The 22,002-nt window shown below is 38.8% G+C and overlaps 1 protein-coding gene across 2 annotated transcripts in view; it reads left to right on the top strand.

Annotated features, from left to right (window-relative positions):
- Positions 1-21,394, top strand: part of ndufs3 (NADH:ubiquinone oxidoreductase core subunit S3) — a 129,536-nt gene extending 108,142 nt beyond the window's left edge. The window contains exons 6-7 of one of the 2 annotated variants that reach the window (XM_064337953.1): positions 11,658-11,777; positions 21,113-21,394. In XM_064337953.1, the coding sequence (XP_064194023.1) occupies positions 11,658-11,777; positions 21,113-21,271 (279 nt within the window). In that variant the 3' untranslated portion in view covers positions 21,272-21,394. The remainder of the gene's footprint in view (positions 1-11,657; positions 11,778-21,112) is intronic. The other variant, XM_064337954.1, reaches the window with a different exon arrangement.
- The last annotated feature ends 608 nt before the right edge of the window (positions 21,395-22,002 follow it).

Genomic DNA, 22,002 nt, shown 5'->3' with positions numbered 1-22,002 from the left:
AGTTCTTTTGATTAGCAGCGCTGACTCAGTTCAACAGAAGTAATATCAATACAGACAACCATGTAAATGTAATAAAGTTTATTAAACACAAAGTACCTAAAAGGGCAAAGCACAATTCACTACAATGATTTAATAAACGAAGTGAGTGCACGTGTGTGGGTGTTGAGTATGAATGGAGGGTTTTTTGAAACTAGACAAAGCTAGTGAAAAACAATGGCACATGGAGCGTGCCAAACAGATGAAGGATAATGGATAAATGGCTACCGGTGTGCGTTTGTATAGATCAACATGCCATATTATGACCAGTTAGTAATTAAATAGATCACATGCAAGATCTGTTCTGTGCGTGATATATATTAACATTGATGCAGCGCGGTGGATGGCTTAAGAGCCGACCACAAGAGAATGGTAACAAGGAGCATTCATCATTAAAACACGATAACCGTAAGCATCGTCATGTACTAGTAGTCATAAATGTGGCTACATTCGGTCCGTCGCTAATTATACTATGCCCAGAGTTACAGCCTTACTTGAGTCCTTTGGTTCTGTTGTTGGAAATGATTCCTGGTTTCCAGGGCAAAGTCTGTGGGAGTTGTGGAGGAAAAGGGGAAGCCAGCCACCCTTTTCTGGTTCCAAAAACGCATTGCCTGTTCCTTGTCACAGGTTGCTTTCCTCATGGGACTAGCTCTGCAGGATGTGTCGGTCATGTGTGGATCTCTTGGTTGTTCGACCACCACTAATCATAGGAGTGCTTCGGAGCACCTTGTTCCTCCCGCAGCCGGCAGCCAAGGGTATACGTGCCTTGCTCTGATGCAGGCCTTGCAAACTCTTTCTGGCATGTGGACTCGCACGAGAAGGAGACGGGAGAAGGGTGGCGAGTCCAGGGAGAGGAAAAAGGAACAGAGAGTGTGAAACAATGGCAACCTCCGTTTTATTGAAGGTTGCGCGTTTCAAATTTACAATAAACCAATACTGTAACAGGACAGCTGTGTTAGGAGGCGTGGTTAAATGAGTCGCTCTGAGGTGGACATATGGGCTTTGTAGTTCTGTGACTTTTGTAGTCCATTGTATCTACAACAGTATGTAATGTTTTCTTGTATTGTAAGCATCAAATAACCTTTCTTTGCTTGTTAGCTACCTACCAATGTTAACAAGCAAAGCTAGCCTTACAATCAAGGTTATTTGATGCTTACAATCCTACTCAAGTTAGCTAGCAATGCATTTATTACTTTCTAGCCAGCTTGCCAGGTTAAAATTAACTGTGGCAATTCCTTATGACAATGAATTATTTTCCACCACGCAAGTAATTCAGTTCATGTAAACCTAATGTTCATACACACTCCTCTCTTGAGCGTCTAGCAGCGATTATGCCTAACTATCGAGATTCTAAGTAACTGGAGATAAAACTTTTTTTTAAATACTCCACATAGATCATAAACCGTTGAATATAAAAACGACTCATTGAAATCGGTTGAGAAATGTAAATGTTATAGTGCTTTTTATCCAGAAAAACCGCAGCTCCCCCGTATACTTCTACTTGTTTTCAGGCCAGTCTTGCCTGGACCAATATGGCAGCCACGCTGACGTTTCGCAGCAAGGGGCCAAAGCGGCCAATGCGGTGTCTATGTATATATGTCTATGATCCCACCAACACGACCAGATGTGTGAGGAAAAGCAGCATGAACAAAACCAGATGGAGTTACATCATTTAGCAACAAAAATGTGTTTAGTTCTGCCATGTGTCAGTTAAGCACAGCAGGTCAGGATTACTATCTGTGATGAATTCTGATAGCACAAGCACTTCATCATTCAGAGACTTCCTATTAAACAACGAGGTATTTGCTGTTGACAGAACACTCAGCTCAATTCAGTTTTATTTGTATTGCGCCTTTTACAGAGAACTGTCGCGAAGACGCTTTACAGATTAGCAAGGTAAGAAGACAGAGCAAACCAAGCAAACACCAGGACTGAACCCCCGAATAGCAAGCATTTGAGTAAAAACTCCCAGTGGGGAGAAAACCCTCAGATCAAGTCATCTAGGAAGTGAGGAACAAGAAATTCTAATTGAGAATACTTTAATTTCATGCTGGAGTTCCGTCCAATGGGACTGGTGAAATACTGGTCGCCTAAAAGACCAATGGAGCTGAGGAGGCTTACTAGCTAGGGAAAGTCCACAAGAAACAGCATGTTAATTTGTTATGTTATGAACAGTTGGCTGCTCAGCTGTTTCTTGGCTAATGATTCCAGGTGTGGCATTTGTATTTGGAATCTGTTGCTATTGTTTCTGAACATGAGGGCCAATGAAGCATCAATGCCAGTAAAGCAGGCCACCATGAGGCTGAAAAATCTGAATAAATCAATTGGAGACATACCTTAAACACTGGGCATGTCAAAATCAATGGTTTAATACATTAAGAAGCAAGACTGCCCTGGTGAACTCAGTAATAGCAAACAACCTGGCAGACCACAGAAGACAACTGTAGTTTATGACTACAGTACTTTAAATTGTGAAGATAAACTTTCTACCTAGCTAGCCAGCTAAGCAGTAATATGAATTGTTTGGTTACCCAAAAACAGCAAACCAAAGTGAGGTAGAAAAATTGCTATAAAGTTGTTTGAACATGCTCCTCTGGCTGAAATGGAAGCACATATGCACATCATATCATATTCATGTTTTTCAAAATAATATTCAAGAAATTTATTTATTTACTTATTGTGTCTTACAGTTGGGAACTGGGGAAAATGAACAGATGTAAGTTATGGGGTTGTAAGGATTTAGATATGGTCACAGGGAGGAAAACAAGTTTATTTGATTTCAATAACCTGTAATGTGGATGTAATGTGTGCAAATACGGGTTTGCAATAGTGAGTGGCAAGACTTGTACCCTGGAGAGCAAGACCATCTACTGCTCATCTAAATGTTCTGTGACATTAAGACCTTCTATCCGAGCAGGTAAAGGTTCTACTTACCTGAAAATCTTGCAAATAATGTTTTTGCGCCATGAATAGGCGACTTTAACCTGGGGAATGTGTTTTTCCGGGTACCAAAACTAGCATTTATCCCACGGAGCCCTAAATAAGGTTACTCCATCTGGGTAGTGAAACTAGTGAAGTGTAGTCAAATCTAAATATCCTGGACTATGACCCAATTGCTATTCATATGAAATAATACTAGGATCCATCTGGACACTGAAACTAACATCTCTCCCGGAGCAGCTGCGCTTCTGGTCAGTGAAACGATCACTATGCCCAGTGAGTAACCTGTGTAATAGTGTTACCCCTAAACTGTATATAACGCCAGCCAATACATCGACTGGTAATCGCAGAGATGCACACCCAGGTCAGCATATATGCAAACCACATGCTTTAGATGCACTTTAAAGGAAAATTGTTTATAATGGCACAATGACAGTTGGCACAGTTGGCAATAACCAAGGATAGGTAGTTCAATGATGCTGAAAGGTAAACATGTTATTTACAAAGAAAGACAAATAAAGGCCGCCATTGTAAATAAGAATTTGTTCTTAAAAACTTGCCTGGTGAAATAAAGGTGAAATAAATAAAAATAAAAAAGACTGCTATTATATAAGTAGAGAAAAGACAAAGAAAAGGAACACAAACAGATTATTCATGTATGCCCAAAATGCTCGTACGAGGACTGTGGTACCGGGAGAACTGTTAAGCAGATTCTCCATGAATGTTTCTTTGGACTTCCCTTAACCCTCTGGGGTCGAGAGCTCCGCCGGCGGATGAATAACTTCGCGAGGTTTTATCATACAGACACAACAAAGACATTGACATAAACCTTAGAATCGTGGCATTCCAATGTGTCCATTGACAAAATAATATGAATTGTTTTGAGCTATTTAAAATTAGATCAAACAGACCATTGCCATGTGTTAAGTCTTTCTCATTAATATGTGATTTTCGCTCGTCAGTAAGTACGCCCAGACCACATTCACAAGATACTGATATGCTAATTGCTATCGATGGCAGGGGAGGGGCGATGCGTTTGATGTGCGAGAGCGCCTACTGTAAACAAGGATAAAATGTCATACAGAAGCATAGCCCACGTCTTCTCGGGCAATCCTTACATTTCATTTCGGAAAATGGCACGAATGACTGGACTGGACGTTCTTCATGCTTTGTGGGAGAGCGACCATGAAGACGCGAACAACTCATCAGGTCCGGACACTGAAGCTGACACTGATGAAGAACGGTGTCATTTCGAACTGCGAACTGATCCAGCTGAGGATCAACTTCATGAGTAAGTATATTTCTTATGATCATATTGGTAAATATGTGTACTGTACTGCAACTTATCTGTGTGTTTGTAGGAATATCCAGTAATATGCGCGTTTGTAAATTCCCACACTATGAACGATTCAATACTGCATCTCAAAAAATTGCACTGTAACTGTATTTTATTTGATCACTGTACGTAAATAACCTATGCGTGGCGTGTATTGGCGTGGCTAGGATTCTAAAACTGGGTGTCCTCGCACAATCGATATTAGCATATTGCATGTAAGTTCGGGAAATAAACTAACCACTTAGCTAAAAAGACCTACTTCAGATTGAGGCATTGTTAGTTATTTATGAGTTGCGTGAGTTTAGCTAATGTTGTTTCGTTGATAGCTTTTATTATTTGTAAATATGTGTACTGTATTGCAATTTATGTGTGTGTTTGTAGGAATATCGAGTAATATGCGCGTTTGTAAATTTCCACACTAACCGTTGCATCTCAAAATTATAGGCTACCTCTCTGCATCTGGTTGTGTTTGTTCGGTTATTTGTTTGTATAAGATATAACTGCCACATTTTCTAAGTTTTGTTTTCATTAGTTAGTGGTTTGTCCCTTATAAATCACATTGTTGTTGATGGAAATGTGCTAAATAAAGTTTGATTTGATGTCACATTTCCTAACAAGGTGGCTTCGATTGGTCGCAAGACATGCATACTCTGCAGGACGGACTTCGGGAAAAAACAGAACACTCCGTGGAAGTGCAAGGAGTGTGATGTCCCCCTGTGTTTACAGCCAGACAGGAACTGTTTTGCAAAATGGCACTTGCAACTTTGAAAGATTATACACAAAATATATAAAATAATGGTGTATATTGTGTAGGTGCTCTTTTTAATGATCTTTTTACATTAAGCACTTTTTATATTCATTGGCTTTTGTGTTTGTTGTTTTGTAAGGCACTTGTGGCAACCATTCTGGAGTCAAATTGTGTGTGTGAAGCAGAAATATTGGGTTTATATTGTGTAAATGCTCTTTTATATTATGCACTTTGCCTAATAAAGTTGATTCTGATTCTGAAATAACCTGGAAGTGTGTGTGAATTGCATCTCCCATTCATATAATTTACTTCAATGAATGTACCAAAATCAAAAGATGTCTGTGTTTCTGTCTTCTAAATGGCTCACTGTGTATTGCTTTGTGAAAAGTCTTTGTCTTAGAGGTGGGGAGGCATGCGGCCAGGTGTGAATAGCCTACTTAGCAGGCAGGTCCTCCTACTCAATAAATATTCATTGCAGAAAGGCCATTAGCCCTCCCATTTTCACCTGGTGTTGAAAAATAATAGTCACAACACTTACTTTTAGCAATTTATTTTATATTTCTCATTGGATTTGCAAAAATATTTTGTCATCTTTTGATACCCAAGACCTTGATGAACACATTTCAGTGACCAAAATTCTTATTCACAATTGTTTAGTGTGTTTTATTACAACATTCCTGTGCATGTTCAAAACTACTGTTTACAATTTGTGTGATTTTAGAGCAGTTTATAATCCACACATGATTATGACCTACTTACTGCTGCCATATTCTTGTGGCTGAGTTTGTGCTGAAAACAAAGATATGAAACACTTTGGAATCACTGTATATAAAGTTGATGAAATTTACACAAATGTCAGAGCATCGCAGAATCACCAGTGTGCCTTATTTTACCCTTAGACCCCAGAGGGTTAAATGCAATCCTGAGCAAGCCTTCCACTTCACACACTTCCCTTTGTATGCCCGAATAAGGTCTGGACAGGAACATGTCTGTAACACTCTTCCCATCACCAAGACACCCCCTACTACTTTCCTCCAGGAAGTATACTCCCCCTCCCCTGTACACAAAGGGGAACCATTAAAAATCAAAGATACTTTGTATGATGTAACGTGACCTTATGCTTTTATTTCTCATTCTCTTGTATACCTTTTCTATAACCTAAACACTTATGTAGACAATACATACCTGGGATTAACCTTCCTATACCGAATTTTATCAGCTCAGTGTGCCTGTCTGTATAACATACAGTATCTCCTGCATTTCGTATGAAATAATTTACAGTCCGCAACATTTATTATATCATTCCCAGTTATTTACATGCACATACACCGATCAGCCACAACATTAAAACCACCTGCCTAATATTGTGTAGGTCCCCCACGTGCCGCCAAAACAGCTTGGACCCGTCGAGAGTTTTTAAAATCATGTGGAAATAATTCACCCTCTAACAACATCTTAGCTTTTTATAGCCCCGTAGCATCTAATAATGTAATAAACTACCAATAGTGTACTTGATTGATCCCCGGGGGGAATTTGCACTGTTGCAACATGGAAGACAACAAAGTAACACAATCAGATACAAATTTACAGTAGATACAATATATCAGATACAAATATACAGTAGATACAAATATATACAGAAGTCCAAATACACCAGAGGACACCTTCAGAGGTGGAGTCCATGCCTCGGCAGGTCAGAGCTGTTTTGGCGGCACGAGGGGGACCTACACAATATTAGGTAGGTGGTTTTAATGTTGTGGCTGACATGTGTGATGTGTGATGTAAATGGTAAATGGACTGCATTTATATAGCGCTTTTATCCAAAGCGCTTTACAATTGATGCCTCTCATTCGCCAGAGCAGTTAGGGGTTAGGTGTCTTGCTCAAGGACACTTCGACACGCCCAGGGCGGGGTTTGAACCGGCAATCCTCCGACTGCCAGACAATCGGTCTTACCTCCTGAGCTATGTCGCCCCATTATATGGATATGATGTGTACATATAATGCTTTCATCAATCCATAATGTGGGTAATGGTCAACCAGGTTTTGACTGATCCAACAATGGGGCGACATAGCTCAGGAGGTAAGACCGATTGTCTGGCAGTCGGAGGGTTGCCGGTTCAAACCCCGCTCTGGGCGTGTCGAAGTGTCCTTGAGCAAGACACCTAACCCCTAACTGCTCTGGCGAATGAGAGGCATCAATTGTAAAGCGCTTTGGATAAAAGCGCTATATAAATGCAGTCCATTTACCATTTACCAACAGTGCCAGTGGGTGCTTTTTATGACATGAAAACAGACAATTTCCAGGTCATCTGTTTATCCTTGTTCCTGCTGGCCACAAGTGTCAGTGGGGTAGAAAAAGGTCTCGAGACTCTCCCAAGCCAATCTCCAGGTTGTGGGGCAATTGTCTTTTCAGCTGTGTTTGCAGCCTTCTGATCTTTATAGCCGCGTTTCCACCGCAGGAACTTTACCCCGGAACTAGGAACCTTTTGAGGAACTCAGTGCGTTTCGACCGCAGGAACTAGGGTCTAAATTTAGTTCCGGGGGCTTTATTTTACCCCCAAAAAAGTTCCTGCTCAGGGGGTAGTACTTTCCAAAAGTACCGGAACCTTTGGGGTGGGGCGCAAGCGCTGAAAATTTCTGATTGGTCGACTACTTGCAGTGTTATTTGTTTTATTTCAACCGCCATGTTTAAAAATCTGCAGCCGCAAACCGAGTTATTTTCATAATAACTTCAAATCAAACTTGTATGTTATGCGGCGCATTAGCCTAGTTTTGGTTATAGCCTGCCAACGTCTTGCTCTTCTGTTCTTTTCTTGCTTTTAGTATTCGTTTTATAAAGCATTCGTGCTGGGACAGCATATTATGTACCAAAACATTTAAACGGATTAATTCGGTTGCTGAATATTTTCTTCCGGATTTTCTTTGTTAGCCCGTTGTAATTGACTCAAAACGTTTGATACAGTTATGTGAGGTATGCGGTAGTTCTGCGTAATTCGCATTGGTGATACAGTAAAAGCAAACTGGAAATCACCTTCCGCACTTTTTGTCAGGGTAAAATAAAAGGTTAATTCTAGTAATCGTCCCTTTAGCTTTTTCAGACTGCCGTAATTTTACTCTGCCATTCTTCAATTCCACAAAAAGACCAGGAAGACTATGGACTAATTTATGGTGCATGGTTCGCATCTGGAGGGCACACTTCGCTGCTCGGCTAGCAGTAACTTCGAAGGAAAGCAAACGGTGGCTGTACCTCTGCTAATTTAAATTTTCACGTAAGTCCGAGTTTTCGTTCTATTCTTGTCATTTTGCGATTAGCCTATATGGAATTGACGATGAGAAAGTAATCAAACAGCAAATTGTTTACAACGTGTGCATGTTTTCTGCTGTTGTTGCCAGTTATATTGGAAATGTGAATGCATTCTGTCGCCTCGGATGTCAAGACATGAAAGTGAATGTTCGTATAAAAACATAATGAATGTGTTTGAGAGGATATATAAAACAGTTACAATCTGACTATTGGCCTGTTATATCCTATTTGTTGCATAACAACGGTCCAAGTTCAACTACCAACGACAGTTTTGCTTGACAACGGTAAAATATGCCCAAACGGCTGCAGAAGAATATTTCAATTCCAGGTGATTAAATCGATAAAAATCAATAAATACAAAAGTAACCATATATAGTCATTGTTGGTAACCCGTTGTATATAAGTGGAATAAACCCCTCCGGGCTGTCCTAGTTATTAGAAAGTAATGTAGGCTACTTCGGTGGTAGTATGGGGTTACAGAAGAAATCATAGGACAGATGGACCGACGACAACGTCGCTTTTTCATACGTCAGTGGGCTAATTTGCCTAATCTTCACAGGACTTTAGACCGCGGTGGAAACGCAGACAACCATGGGCTGAAGGAACCTTTTAGTTCCTTGAAAAGTAGTTCCTGGGACTTTTGGTGGAAACGCGGCTTATGACTCCACTGGAGTGCAGACAAAGGGATGTTCCATGGACAGTAAAAATTAAACCTTACAGATTTTGGTGAAGTAGATATTGACCAATGGGAACAATTAATAGTTATGGGTCTGGAGGCAGGAAAAGTAAGGAGTAGCAGAAAAAGTAGATGAAGACTAAGCATGCTGCTCTTATGGTTTGGAGAAAACATGACACACTTTAATGTGCTTTTGTATACGTACATATAGCAGCTATATTCTATATTTTTCAAAGTGTAACCTAGGAAGCTTTAGAGGATATGATAACTGCACAAGGCAGACTAACAGTCTGTTCTCAAGGCTTTAAATTAAAGAAAACCTCAAATACCAACGTTGTGACTCTCCAGTACTTTGTTACCCCTGATCTACCAAATTCACAAAGTAGATCATAGGGGTGTAAGAAAATATTGATAGTGTTGAGTATTGACACTATCTTTTATGAAATTATGAATGATTTTCAAAAACACTGTATCGCAGTACACTCACAGAAGTGGCAGTGGCACTAGCATCAAGATGTACAAGAACTGAAGACAGCTTCCAATACATGGAGGCTGCCATGTTTGACTATGGGGCTTTTTGGCACCAGAGCATGTGCAATGGCTACCTAAATGCGAAGAATCATGGTAAACTGGTAAACGCAGAGCAATGACGGTGCACTCCGAGAAAGCTTGTTTGACAAACTGTAACAAACTGTTTGAAAACCAGGCACTTATTGTGACAAGGAAATTTCTAATATAATTTCTAACATTTCTGCAAGTTAAAGTAAATAAGGCTGTCGATATTTTTGTAGAAGCATTCGGTAACACTTGACTGTACATTATATTAGCTAGCTAGCTAGCCTATACATTTCTTATGGAAAAGCTAGCCGGTACACGGGGTAGAAAGACTGAAATACAGTGAGAAGTTGTGGTTAGCAAGCTAACTACATAATTGTTGTTTCACAACCTAGCTATCAAGTCTGGCTAGCTAGGCAGCAGAACAGTTATACTGTTAGCTAGCTAACTTTTCCGAACAATACAAACATTTGGTGGCACTGTACTAACATGAGTAATTATATCTAGCTAGCAGACTACCCACAGCTTCTGTGTTATGGTACTAGTAGCTAGGTATTGTTTAAAGGAGAAAGGCAAGTGACTTCCAAAATAAATAGAAACGTGGTCGGTAACTCAGTAATTTAATTGTAGTCTAACAGATGCTTTCTAAAGCTGTAAATAGCTCCCTAAGATGCACTGTTGTGAAAGGCGATTGCAGACGAGAACAGCTAGCTAATATAATTCACTTGATTTATCTAGTTGCTTTGTCTTGCCTGTGCAGTGCTTGAGAGAAACCAAAAGATCTCATCAATATTATTAATTTTTTATTCAAATGGAAACATACAATCTGCTTTATAATTTTGGTTATTCATATAAACAGTGTGTAGTAATAAAATAAGAACTTGTCACCTAATGCTCGTTGGCTTGTTTTCAAAGTACAATATGGGCAAAGACAACTTTTCGGTACTACTAGTTTGCACAATAAATTAAAAGAAGACTGATTGTTAGAGCAGTTACTCAAGCCTATAAACATACAATCTGGAATACAATTAGAAATGAATCACAAAGCTAAAGCATACATATTTAGCTTTAATTTTTCACCTACATTCGTTTGTAATGTATTTGAAGAAGAATGCTGGAAGCCCTTATATTTCCTACTTATAAATGCAAATGCTGATTTCTAAAAGGAAGTTGCTCTGATCTTAATTGATTTTCTTTTATTGTCCACTTGAAGGTTAGCACTGCCTATTGCATGATCTGAAATGTTTAAATGAAATGAAATATGTTATGCTCTAGAAATCCTGCAAGCTCTTATATTTTCTGTCCTTATAAACAAATGCTTTGTAATCATGGCACAAAACAAAGAATTGTTAGGTTTATGATACAGCAGGTTGCACTCTTTTCTTTTGACAACTTGAATGGAACTTTGGCATACATAGTGTGAACCTTTATTGGTGGATCAAAAATATTTACTGTTCCTTATAGCATTTTTCTAAAATTTAATGACAAAACTGACAGAATATTGCAATTATTGCTGTATGTGTAGTACATTACATTACAGGCATTTAGCAGACGCTCTTATACAGAGCGACTTACATAGCATTTACATTTACATTGCATCCATTTATACAGCTGGGTATGTACTGAAGCAATGCAGGTGAAGTACCTTGCTCAAGGGTATGATGGCAGCGTACTAGCAGGGACTCCAACCTGCAACCTTTAGGTTACAAGACCAACTCCTTACCCATTATACTGCACTGCCGTAGTAGTGTAGTATATCGCAGTATTTTGAATTGTGGCATTGTGATGCGTATTGTATCACCAAATTCTTGCCAACACACAGCCGTAGTAGCTCAGCCAGTTATAGCAGACAACAAATAAAAACATGCAACTGAGAAGACTAAAAGTCTGTATAGTTATTGGTGAGAATGGATTTTTAAGAATGTTGCAGAGTTTGTCTCAGAGATGTGTGTTCCAGAGCATTTGAGGAGCATTTAGAAATGATTAAATACACACTCAATTTATGAAAACATATAACACCTCTACAGGGCTGATCTGTTGGTTGTATATTTTGCTTTCAGGTGTGGGACATGTATGGAGTTTTCTTTGCAAACCATCCAGATTTGAGGAGGATCCTCACTGATTATGGGTTTGAAGGGCATCCATTCAGAAAGGATTTCCCTCTGTCAGGATATGTGGAGGTAAGAGAGAAATTGTGAGAACCTGACACTCAGGCAAATTAATAGCTAGACTTAGACATCCAGTCTTTAAGTTGAGGCCAAATGTTTACATACAGCTAGGCTAAAGATATTTAAACTCAGTTCTTCACAACTCCGCACATTTCATGTTACCATACATCTCTTTTGGCTAGTCAAATAGTGCATCTACTTTGTTCACAACAGAGGTCATTTTAAAATTATTGATTAGAGACAGATTTATTTCAGCTTTAATTCACTATATCAGAATTACAGTGGGTCAAAAGTTTACATATACCAAGTTGACTGTCTGGAAGTCTAGAAGATTCCAAAAATTGATGTAATGACGTTTTAGAAGCTTCTGATTGGCCAGTTGTCGTAATTAGGAGTTAATTTTGGAGTTAATTGGCACCTATGGCTGTATTTAAGGGCCTACCTTTAGAGCCACTGCTTTTTTGCCCTTGATACCATGGGATAATCCAAGCAACGCAGCCAAGACATCAGAAAAGAAACTGTGGACATCTGCAAGTTCGGTTCCTCCTTAGGAGCAATTTCCAAACAACTGAAGGTACCACAAGCATCTGTACAAAGAATTGTAAGCAAATATAAAAATCTTGGGACCACACAGACACTGCATCATTCTGGAAGAAGGCACAAATTAACTCTCGGGGCTGAAAGGTTCAACTGAACCCCAAGACAACAACAAAGGAGCTGGTGAAAGAGTTTGAGGCATCAGGTACTAAAGTATCTACAATCCACCATTATGAGAATCCTATGTCAAAATGGCTGTTGCGCAAGGAAGGCATAAAGCCAGAATGAAGTTTGCGGATGATCACCAGGACGAAGACCTTGCCTTTTGGAGGAGTATTCTCCGGTCAGATGAAACAAAAATGGAACTGTTTGGCCATAATGATCAGTGTTATGTATGGAGGAAGAAGGGCAAGGCTCTTAACCCTTTAGCGCACATGACAAATCTGGCAAATCCTTGTCCATTTAGGGGGTACCCTATTTAAAACTTTATAACTAGATGTGAATGCCACAGAGACTTAAAAATGGCTTAAATGAAGCAAGACATTTGTACCATTTACAATACTAACTTAAATTAGTTTATATTCATAATTTTGGAAGAAATAAAGTACCACAAATGCAATTGTCTAGGCAAAAAATCAAGAATGAATTAGCTCTTTTTTAGTTTGCAATGAAATACTGAGAGATTGCATATATACAGCATGTTAAACTATACATGCCCGGAATCAAAATCTTCTTGACCACAAGTTCATAAAATCTAAGGGTGGATATGTAGAACTACTAAAGATCTATGAAACAAAAACTAAGCAGTGTACCCAGCGTCTCCAAAACTGTCCAAAATGTCTAAATTATGAATTGCTGTAAATTACAACATATTCAGATATTTCGCTACAAATCAATGTTTTGACTTAAACTCACCTTTGCATCATTTTAAAGTGGGAATTACAAGCTTTCCATCAGTACAGTGGTCTAAAATATCTAGGGGTCCAGAAACATATAAATATCTCTCCAAAAATAAATAAAATGCTTTTTGTCCATTATAAAGCAAATTAATTAGCCTCTTATGAAGGTTTAAGATGAAACATTGACATCAGATTAAAAAATAAATCAAAAACATTGTCACACAATGTGGTACGGTTCCTAAATGTGCAATAATTAACTTGTATGTATTTCTAAACTCTCATATGTTTTCTTGTATGGGGATGGGACGACATGAAAACAACCACATTTGTGACGACATGAAAACAACATGTTCCAACTTTCGCGTCATCACTGTTGCATGGATCACAAAAACTACTAAACTACCAACGAACATTACAGTGTGAAATATCCTCATTATAAAATACCACTGACCTATTTAAAGACTCTCAATTTCAAAAATACCGTATATAACCGAAATATTTTGAGCAGTAATACCTAGCAACGACGAAATGTTGTGTGTTCAGTAGATAAAGACAGAGACAGTAAATCAGTTTCGTCGTTCTCTCCTTTTACTCCAGAAAACTATCAGCTAGGTCCATCAGCAAACGTATGATTTAGCCATGCTCAGAAATTCTCAAGAATAATATTTTCCAAGAAATGATGAAAGTCATCGATGAAGTTTCACCTGGTGCAGTGCCTTTTACTGCTACCACAGACTGAATGCGTAATGCAGCAATAATGAGACAGAACTTTTGTTTATGCTGAGCTATAAAACGCTATTCCAAAAGTAAAATTAGACATACATCGTTAGAAAGCTTATTCTGTCTCCTATTGTATAGATTAATTGTCGATCAAGCCAGATTGTACTACAAAGGATGACAACATCGTAATCACGCAGCTATTATGGAAGGTACCCTGGCGTCACAAATGAGTATATTTCACAAACGGGTTGTCCAAGACAATATATGACCTCTCGGTCTCGAAAGGGACATCTCTACATGTAAAACCAATGGTAAGGTTGTATATTTATTCCATATTTAGTTGTAGATACTGATCGTAGAACAAATTTTAGTGGTAAAAGAATGTTTTCATGTATGCCCAGATAGACACTATTGTCCAGTGTGTCATGCGTGGGGGGTGTAGTTACAGATGAGACTGCAGGGAGGGGTGCTTTATAAATGGATGACCAGTGCAACAATGGTGGTGCTTAGAAACTCCGTGTTCGGCATAGTTGTCCTGAATCGTCTAATAATAACACTAGAACACAGAGTTTGTTTTTTCAACTCATAATTTGGTTGCAAGATCACAGAATGTCTGAATTGAGCAATCTTGGCCGACCACTTGGGGCATTGTGTGAATGGGTTACCATGACGTGACCAAAGTAACTCTTAGCAAGGTTCAATGTTAAATTTGCTGAAGTGAACCGATCTGCAAGAGGTGTTCAGGGCACGTCTTACTGTACATCATGATGACGTCATCAAGATATGCCTCACATCCTGACAACCCAGAAAGAACTGTATTAACCAGTCTTTGAAACGTTGCTGGAGCACTTCTGACCTCGAGCGGCATCACAGAGTTCTGCACAAAGTTGTCTGAGATTTCACATGCATGCACAGATAATAACCTTATAGTAAATCAAATTTACTGACTAACTTTGCGAAGCCTACCTTATCAGCGCAATAATCTATCCTAGGTAGTTGTCTGGCTTTGTTATGGTGTTGACTTTTCGATAGTTCATGCAAAATCGGAATGAACCATTGGGCCTACTCACCAAGAGACAAGGAAAGCTTTGCGGATTTAAGCTAGGCTCAACTATACTATTCTCCGCCATGTGAGCAACTTCTTTTTGTAGGTGGGGTCTTAACTGCATTAATACGCGTGCTGCTTAATAGGAGGTGCATCGCCCACATCGATGTCATGCAGTGACCAGTAGTACAGCCTAGCACATCAGACAATAAACAACAATTGGATTCAATTAATTGAACAATGTCACCTCATTCAGAGTCTGACAAATGGGACAAATAGGCACTTTGATTACCCAGTGATTCAGAGTTTCTCAATTTTCCTTCTACCACACACTTAGCTGGTGTGATTATGTTGTACTCGTCTCACTCTGCAAACCTAAAAGGAGAGACAGCGATATTGGATGACACTGCACAGGGCAAGGTAACAGGCTTCAAACCTTTCCGCGTGGATCACAATAAGCCTTCAAAATATTTACGTGATAAATGCTGTGACTTTCTCCGGTCAGGGCTGGAAACATGATTGTTAAGATTACCAAGCTTGCGCTCGATCATATATAGTCCACTCTAATGGCCAATTGGTGGTCCAGACGTAGCATACACGGACCGGTCAAAATGACGAAATAGCGGACCTCAGCATACCTCCGCCTGGGTATGTCTGCGCGAAGCTCAATTTTTGTGACCGGCGCGTTCGTGTACCGATGTCACACAAATCATGGCTCGGTATGAAACTGGTTCACATCGACATGCATGTGGCACCGGAAACACGCTGCGAGGCGGAATACACAAAACAGGCATGGAGTCAACGTTTGAAGAGAGAGGTCAGAAGGTATAGGCACCTCTACGATTCATCCCAACAGGATTATAAAGATTAAAGATTTACAGAATAACAACAACATTTCATGGAGAGAAATAAGCACAACGCTGGGCAAGGACGCTATGTTGTTTACAGTCTGTAACTTCCGGCAGAAAAGGAAAATGACGCGCAAAGATTGTGGGAAATGTGGGCCTTGGGTATGCATTGGTACGACTGGACTATGAAAGGGCAAACGACTGCGGACTGTCTGGCCCTGGTCCGTCCGCACAGCGAATGCGCCCTGTACTATGTAAAAGCCAATAGCTTATCGCCTAGGGTGAAACTCCTGTTTCTTGTTCGTTTATCGTACCGTGTTTATATCTTCAGTTGAGACATCTCAAGGTTAGCTTTTTCCAATTCACAAGCTTTAAAAAGTTTAAACCTGAATTTGGACACATTCAAGAATATTTTTGCTATGCAATCCTTCTACAGAATTCTAGACACTGGCAGAATTAATTTGTATGCCACATACAGTGAGCACCATAATGTCTGGGACAAAGACATATATATATATATATATATATATATATATATATATATATAGATTTGTAATCAAATAATTTACATGCACTTAATGTTCACATTCTCAGCTTTTATTTAAGGGCGTTTCTATACATTTTGATTTCACCGTGTATAAATTACTCTCCTTTTTAAAATTTATTAATAGCCCCCCGCCCCCCCTCCCGCCCCACTTCAGGGTGTCATAATGTTTGGGACAAATGGCGTCACGGGTGTTTCTAATTAGTCAGGTGTGTTCATTTGCTTCCTTAGTGCAGGTATACAAGAGCTATCAGTGTATAGTTTTGATTCTAGCCTGTTGATTGCCTTTGGAGCCTCTTATTGGCATTTGTCAACATGAAGACTACAGTTGTTAATAAAATAAATGTAAATACGTGAGAAAGTAAACGCTTTCAAGAATTACCATAAGCTTAAATCGCAACGTAGCCTGCATAATAATCAATCTCAAACTGTATTAATTTATTTGCTTGGTTAACAAGCGTGCCAATTTCATGAAGAATATGTAATGATCATAATAATAATAAATAATCCGTAATCAACCATTGGGAATTCCCGTGTTGTCTTGTCATTCACGTCAAAACATTTATAGGATCAGATTTAGTAAAATCAGCTAATCATGAAAAAGATAGCGTAACAGTTTAATCTTGAAGGGATATGAACACCACAACGCCATGAACACCGGAAGTGTAAGGAAGATCTTGGTGGTTAGGAGTTTGTCAACAATATGGGGTGTCTGGTCAGGACACGGAGGCAGGAAATTCTTTTGGGGATTTATTATAAATGGAATGCAAATACACAGGCACAGGCAATCTCTGTTCTCCTCTTAGGTTTAAACCAGGTGGGTGTGCATGTGTGTATGTGTGGTTCTAAATAAGGAAAAGAAATACAGTTAGCCTACTTCAGTTCTATACTTATTATCAGCTGTACATTAAAAGGAAATAAACGGTGCTAATCACGTAGCTTACTAAACTTAAACATTCTGCTATACAAATTACTATCAGACAATGGATTAATAATCTAAACTAAATATCATTGACGATAGAGAAAGATGTACTTACTGCCGTTTATTGACGCACACAAAGGAAACTTAACTCGCTAGAAATGACCGTTAAACTGATCAACTTTGCACAAAATTTAACCGCGGCAAGCGCGAGCTGTAAACAAAAGGGCGTTGCCTAGCAACAGGTTCGGTTTTCACTGTCCACACTCTGAGCCTTTTGCACAGGAAGCTTTGAAGTACAAGTGCAATAAAGGCTTGCTTACAACTTCATTTATAAAATAGGTGCATTTTCATCAGCAAGACCACTAAATAATCTGATTTTTTTAATGCTCTGTGGATTATTTGATTTTTATTAACAAGCCCTTTTTGAAAGCACGGCGAACGAAGACATCGGAGAAGTCAAATAGGCTGAGCAATGGTTGGTTAAAAACTACCTTCCAACACTCGAGCTAACAAACCGCTGCTCGGTGCATTCACTTCTACGTCATTCAATAGGCTACGTCTTTCTGTGGTGTATTTTCAAATTTACCCCACCCCCTCCGCAAAATAAGATAGCGAAACTAAGTTTGCCTTTTCCCCAGGTTCCAGTTTTTTTTTTTTTTTTCTTTCTGCAAGGACAATACAAAAACGAAAAGGCTTGTATTTTTTTAGCTGCTTATAAAATATCTAGGTAACTAGGGACACACCCCCAGTAATATAAGGATGGAATATAAATCAGAGCATGTATACTTAGCATTTTAGAGCATATTTCTGTGTATAAACAGGCCATCGTGACGCACGACAAGCCGAAAAAATAGAACAGAAGCGAAAAACTACGCTTCAGTTCGCTTGTGTCGCGCGAGCTTCGCAGCCGGTTCGCGACGCGTTCGCATCTGGTGGAGACGACGTCGCCCGCTGCCGTTGTAATAACAGCACTTCAACTATGCTTCAGTTACGCGCGTAATACGCGCGTAGTGCGCTCGCGGTCGATACGCGTGCGGTGGGTGCCCGGCTTTAGAACCTGCGTAAGCAACGTATTAAATGCTCAGTATCTTTTATGAATTGAACATAAGCACACCGGCGGAAATGACCTTAAGACTAAGGTCAAGTATAAATCTAAGAACATTTCTATGAATGAGGCCCCCAGAACTACATCAAAAAATGTCTTTGTCCCAAACATTATGCCGCTCACTGTATAAGCCTGTGTACTGGCTACTCATAATGGTCCAACGTTGTGATTTAATATTAGTGCCTGTAGCAGCCAATAATGTAATAATTTTTCCGTTCTTAATGTAATAAAAGTCGATAATGTAATAACTTACCAATAATGTAATAAAATTTCTGAACCAATAACGTAATAACTTTTTGCACATAATGTAATAAGTTATTTGATTATTGACTGGTTATTACATTATTAGCTGGGTTAAAAAAATCATTAAAAATGTAATAATAGGAGCCGATAATGTAATAATATACTTGTATCACTACGTATAAGTTTTATTTATTATCAAGTGTCAGACTTCCATAACACTTAGGCCTACCCTTACTGTTGCTTCTTTCAAATAGCTGCTCAAAAACCAGACCAATCCTGACCCCTGAATCTTAGTCCTAACTCTGAGAAAACACACACACACACACACACCTACTCTCTCTCTCTCTCTCTAGGAATTAATTGTTTGTGTAACTTGATGGTTAGACTTATTTCCAGCCCTGCCTTATACTCATTTGCCATTTGAGTACCAAATTAAGTGGGAGCACACGTTTGCAAACACAGACAATTACTCTTATGTTGTATAATATGAAATCTATACCTCTTTGAAGATGCTGTGTTCTCAAATAAAAAAGACCACCACTTCTTTCCATGAAAAATATAATCTTTAATCAAGTGTATTTAAATAACTTCTTCAACCAAACTGGCACTATTATCCCTTGTGCTCAACTTTCAACCTCTTAATGCAAAATTCTGAACTGTAAAATATAGTATATACCATGACCTACAAAGATAACTTTGGTAATCTTTCAGTTTTATCATAATAATAAAGGATGGTTTACCGTCCCTTTTTAAAAGAACTAAACATTCTCTTGATACACAGTACATTTACAGTATCTATACCAATTGGTCCCAGCATCATGTTTTGTCTCAGAAAACAATATGTTTCATTTTATCAACAGAACTATTTTGTTAAATATTTTTTGCCCAAACTAATATAAAAGTAGTACTGATAATTCTTTTAACAACACGTATTTTGCACTCCAAATTAGGAAGTAACGATAAGAGTATTGATAAGTATTGGTATTGATAAGCAGGATCAATAGTGGTATTGGTATTGATAAAATCCTAACCATGCCCATCCCTAGTTGTAGAAACTAACTAACTCACTAACAGGTGCAGTTTTCTCATAACATGGCTTGCCATTGTGCCCCTTTCTCTCTTGTTTTAAGCACTTCTTTCATGGTGACTTGACTTGTGACTTGCTTGACCTGAGCAATGACTTGACTTGTCTTGCTTGACATTTACTAGTGACTTGACTTGACTTGCTTGAGTCTAAACACAGTGACATGGGACTTGCTTGAGACTTGAAGGTTAAGACTTGAGACTTGCTTGTGACTTGCACAAGTGTGACTTACTCCCACCTCTGCCTCACTGTCAGGTGAAAAGAAGCAGTTGGTGACTCTACATGTATCAGAGGCATGTGGTAGTCTACACCCTCCCCAGACCAACAGAGGATAGCGCATCGACCAGGACCGTGATACACACAGAGAATTGGTATAACAACTAAAATTGGAGAAAATGGCAAAAATAAAAAAGAATGAACTATAGATATAATTTGCTTCGGTTTTAGACTCTTTGTTGAGCTTGTCATGACTGTATTCAAATAGCCAGGGATGTCAATAGGGCAAGGATTCTGATTTGGTAATACATTTTCATGTAACCTTTCAGGAGTCAGGTTTGGTATATATACATAGAGAGAGAGTGCTAAATAGCTATAATAGTGTGGTTGAAACAGTTTGCTTGAAAAAAGTTATTTAAATACATTTAATTAAAGATGACATTTTTCATGAAATGGTGGTCTTTGTATTCGTGGACAAAGTATCTTCAAAGAGGTATAGATTTCATATTATATGACATAAGAGTAATTGTCTGTGTTTGCAAAAATATGTGCTCGCACTTCATTTGGTACTCAAATGGTTAAGGAGTAGAAGGCATGGCTGGAGATAAGTCTAACCAAGCACCATAAACAAATAAATAGTCATAATTCCTAGAGAGAGAGTAGGTGTGTGTGTGTGTGTGTGTGCGTGTGCGTGTGCGCGCGCGCGTGTGGTCAGGTTTTTGAGCAACTATTTGAAAGAGGAAACAAGGGTAAGTGTCATGGAAGTGTGACACTTTATAGCCAATAAAGAAAACTTAAAGCGATATAAGTAGGCTATATTATTACATTATCGGCTCCTGTTATTACATTTTTTATGATTTAAAAAAAACCCCAGCTAATAATGTAATTACCAGCCAATAATGTAATAACTTATTACATTATATGCAAAAAGTTATTACGTTATTGGTTCAGAAAATGTATTACATTATTGGTCAGTTATTTACATTATCGACTTTTATTACATTAAGAACGGAAAAATTATGTTATTGGCAGTTATTACATTAACGGTAGTTATTACATTATTGGCTGCTACAGTGCCAAAGTGACTTTACTTTTTAAAAGTGTTTACTTTTTTTCTGTTACCTTTATGCAAGTCATTCTGCATTGTTTTGCTATGTACCCACTATTATCACTGTATTCTCCAGGTGCGTTATGATGATGAGGTGAAGAGGGTGGTGGCTGAGCCTGTGGAACTGTCTCAGGAGTTCCGCAAATTTGACCTGAACAGCCCTTGGGAGGTTTTCCCGGCCCACCGCCAGCCCAAGGACAGTCCCAAGCTGGAGACCGGAAATCAGATGCAATAGATGGTGTTGACTTAATAGCCCCAATGTCTGACATTGTCCTGTTTTCCATTTCCATTAACATCATTACTAAGATAGTAATGATCACAGTTCAGTAAATGTGTAAATAAAGTTTAACATCAAAAACGGCTTCTTTTTATTTCTGATAAATAATCTGCAGGGGGGTTTTCAGTTGCATTTTTTTCTCCAATACATGGCCAAATGCAAGTGAACACCCGAGATCCAACATTATGGGCTTTAATATAGGGTTGGCCCACCATTTGCTGCTAGATGTTCGAGCATTGCTACAGGGATTTGTGTTCATTTAGCCAGAAGAGCATGAGTGAGGTCGGGCAGTTGGCTTTCCAGTTGATCCCAATGGTGTTGGATGGGGTTGAGGTCAGGGCTCTGTGCAGGTCAGTCAAGTTCTTCTGCACTGATAACAACAAAACCAGAGATAATGCAGGGAATATGCTCCACTACACTGTTGAAGCTGAGGAACAATTCTTATTCTAGCATTAGAAATAAATGTTATGTAACTGAGGAACTAGCTCTTAAAGTGCATTGATGAATGCCTGAAATCCATTCTGAATGTGTTATTTATTGAGCAAAGCTGTTAGTTACAATAGTTACTGTGCAGATTCTTTACTATTACTGACATTTCGCTCACTTGTCATGATAATGATTTTATGGAGGATATATTAACATATATTAACACTGCTGCCTCTGACTAAAAATTTGGCTTATTATATTTT

This window comes from Anguilla rostrata, chromosome 5, assembly GCF_018555375.3.
Source record: "Anguilla rostrata isolate EN2019 chromosome 5, ASM1855537v3, whole genome shotgun sequence".
NCBI lineage: Eukaryota > Metazoa > Chordata > Actinopteri > Anguilliformes > Anguillidae > Anguilla > Anguilla rostrata.
Note: the sequence above shows the minus strand (reverse complement) of the source record. Positions and strands in the feature narration are given on the sequence as shown.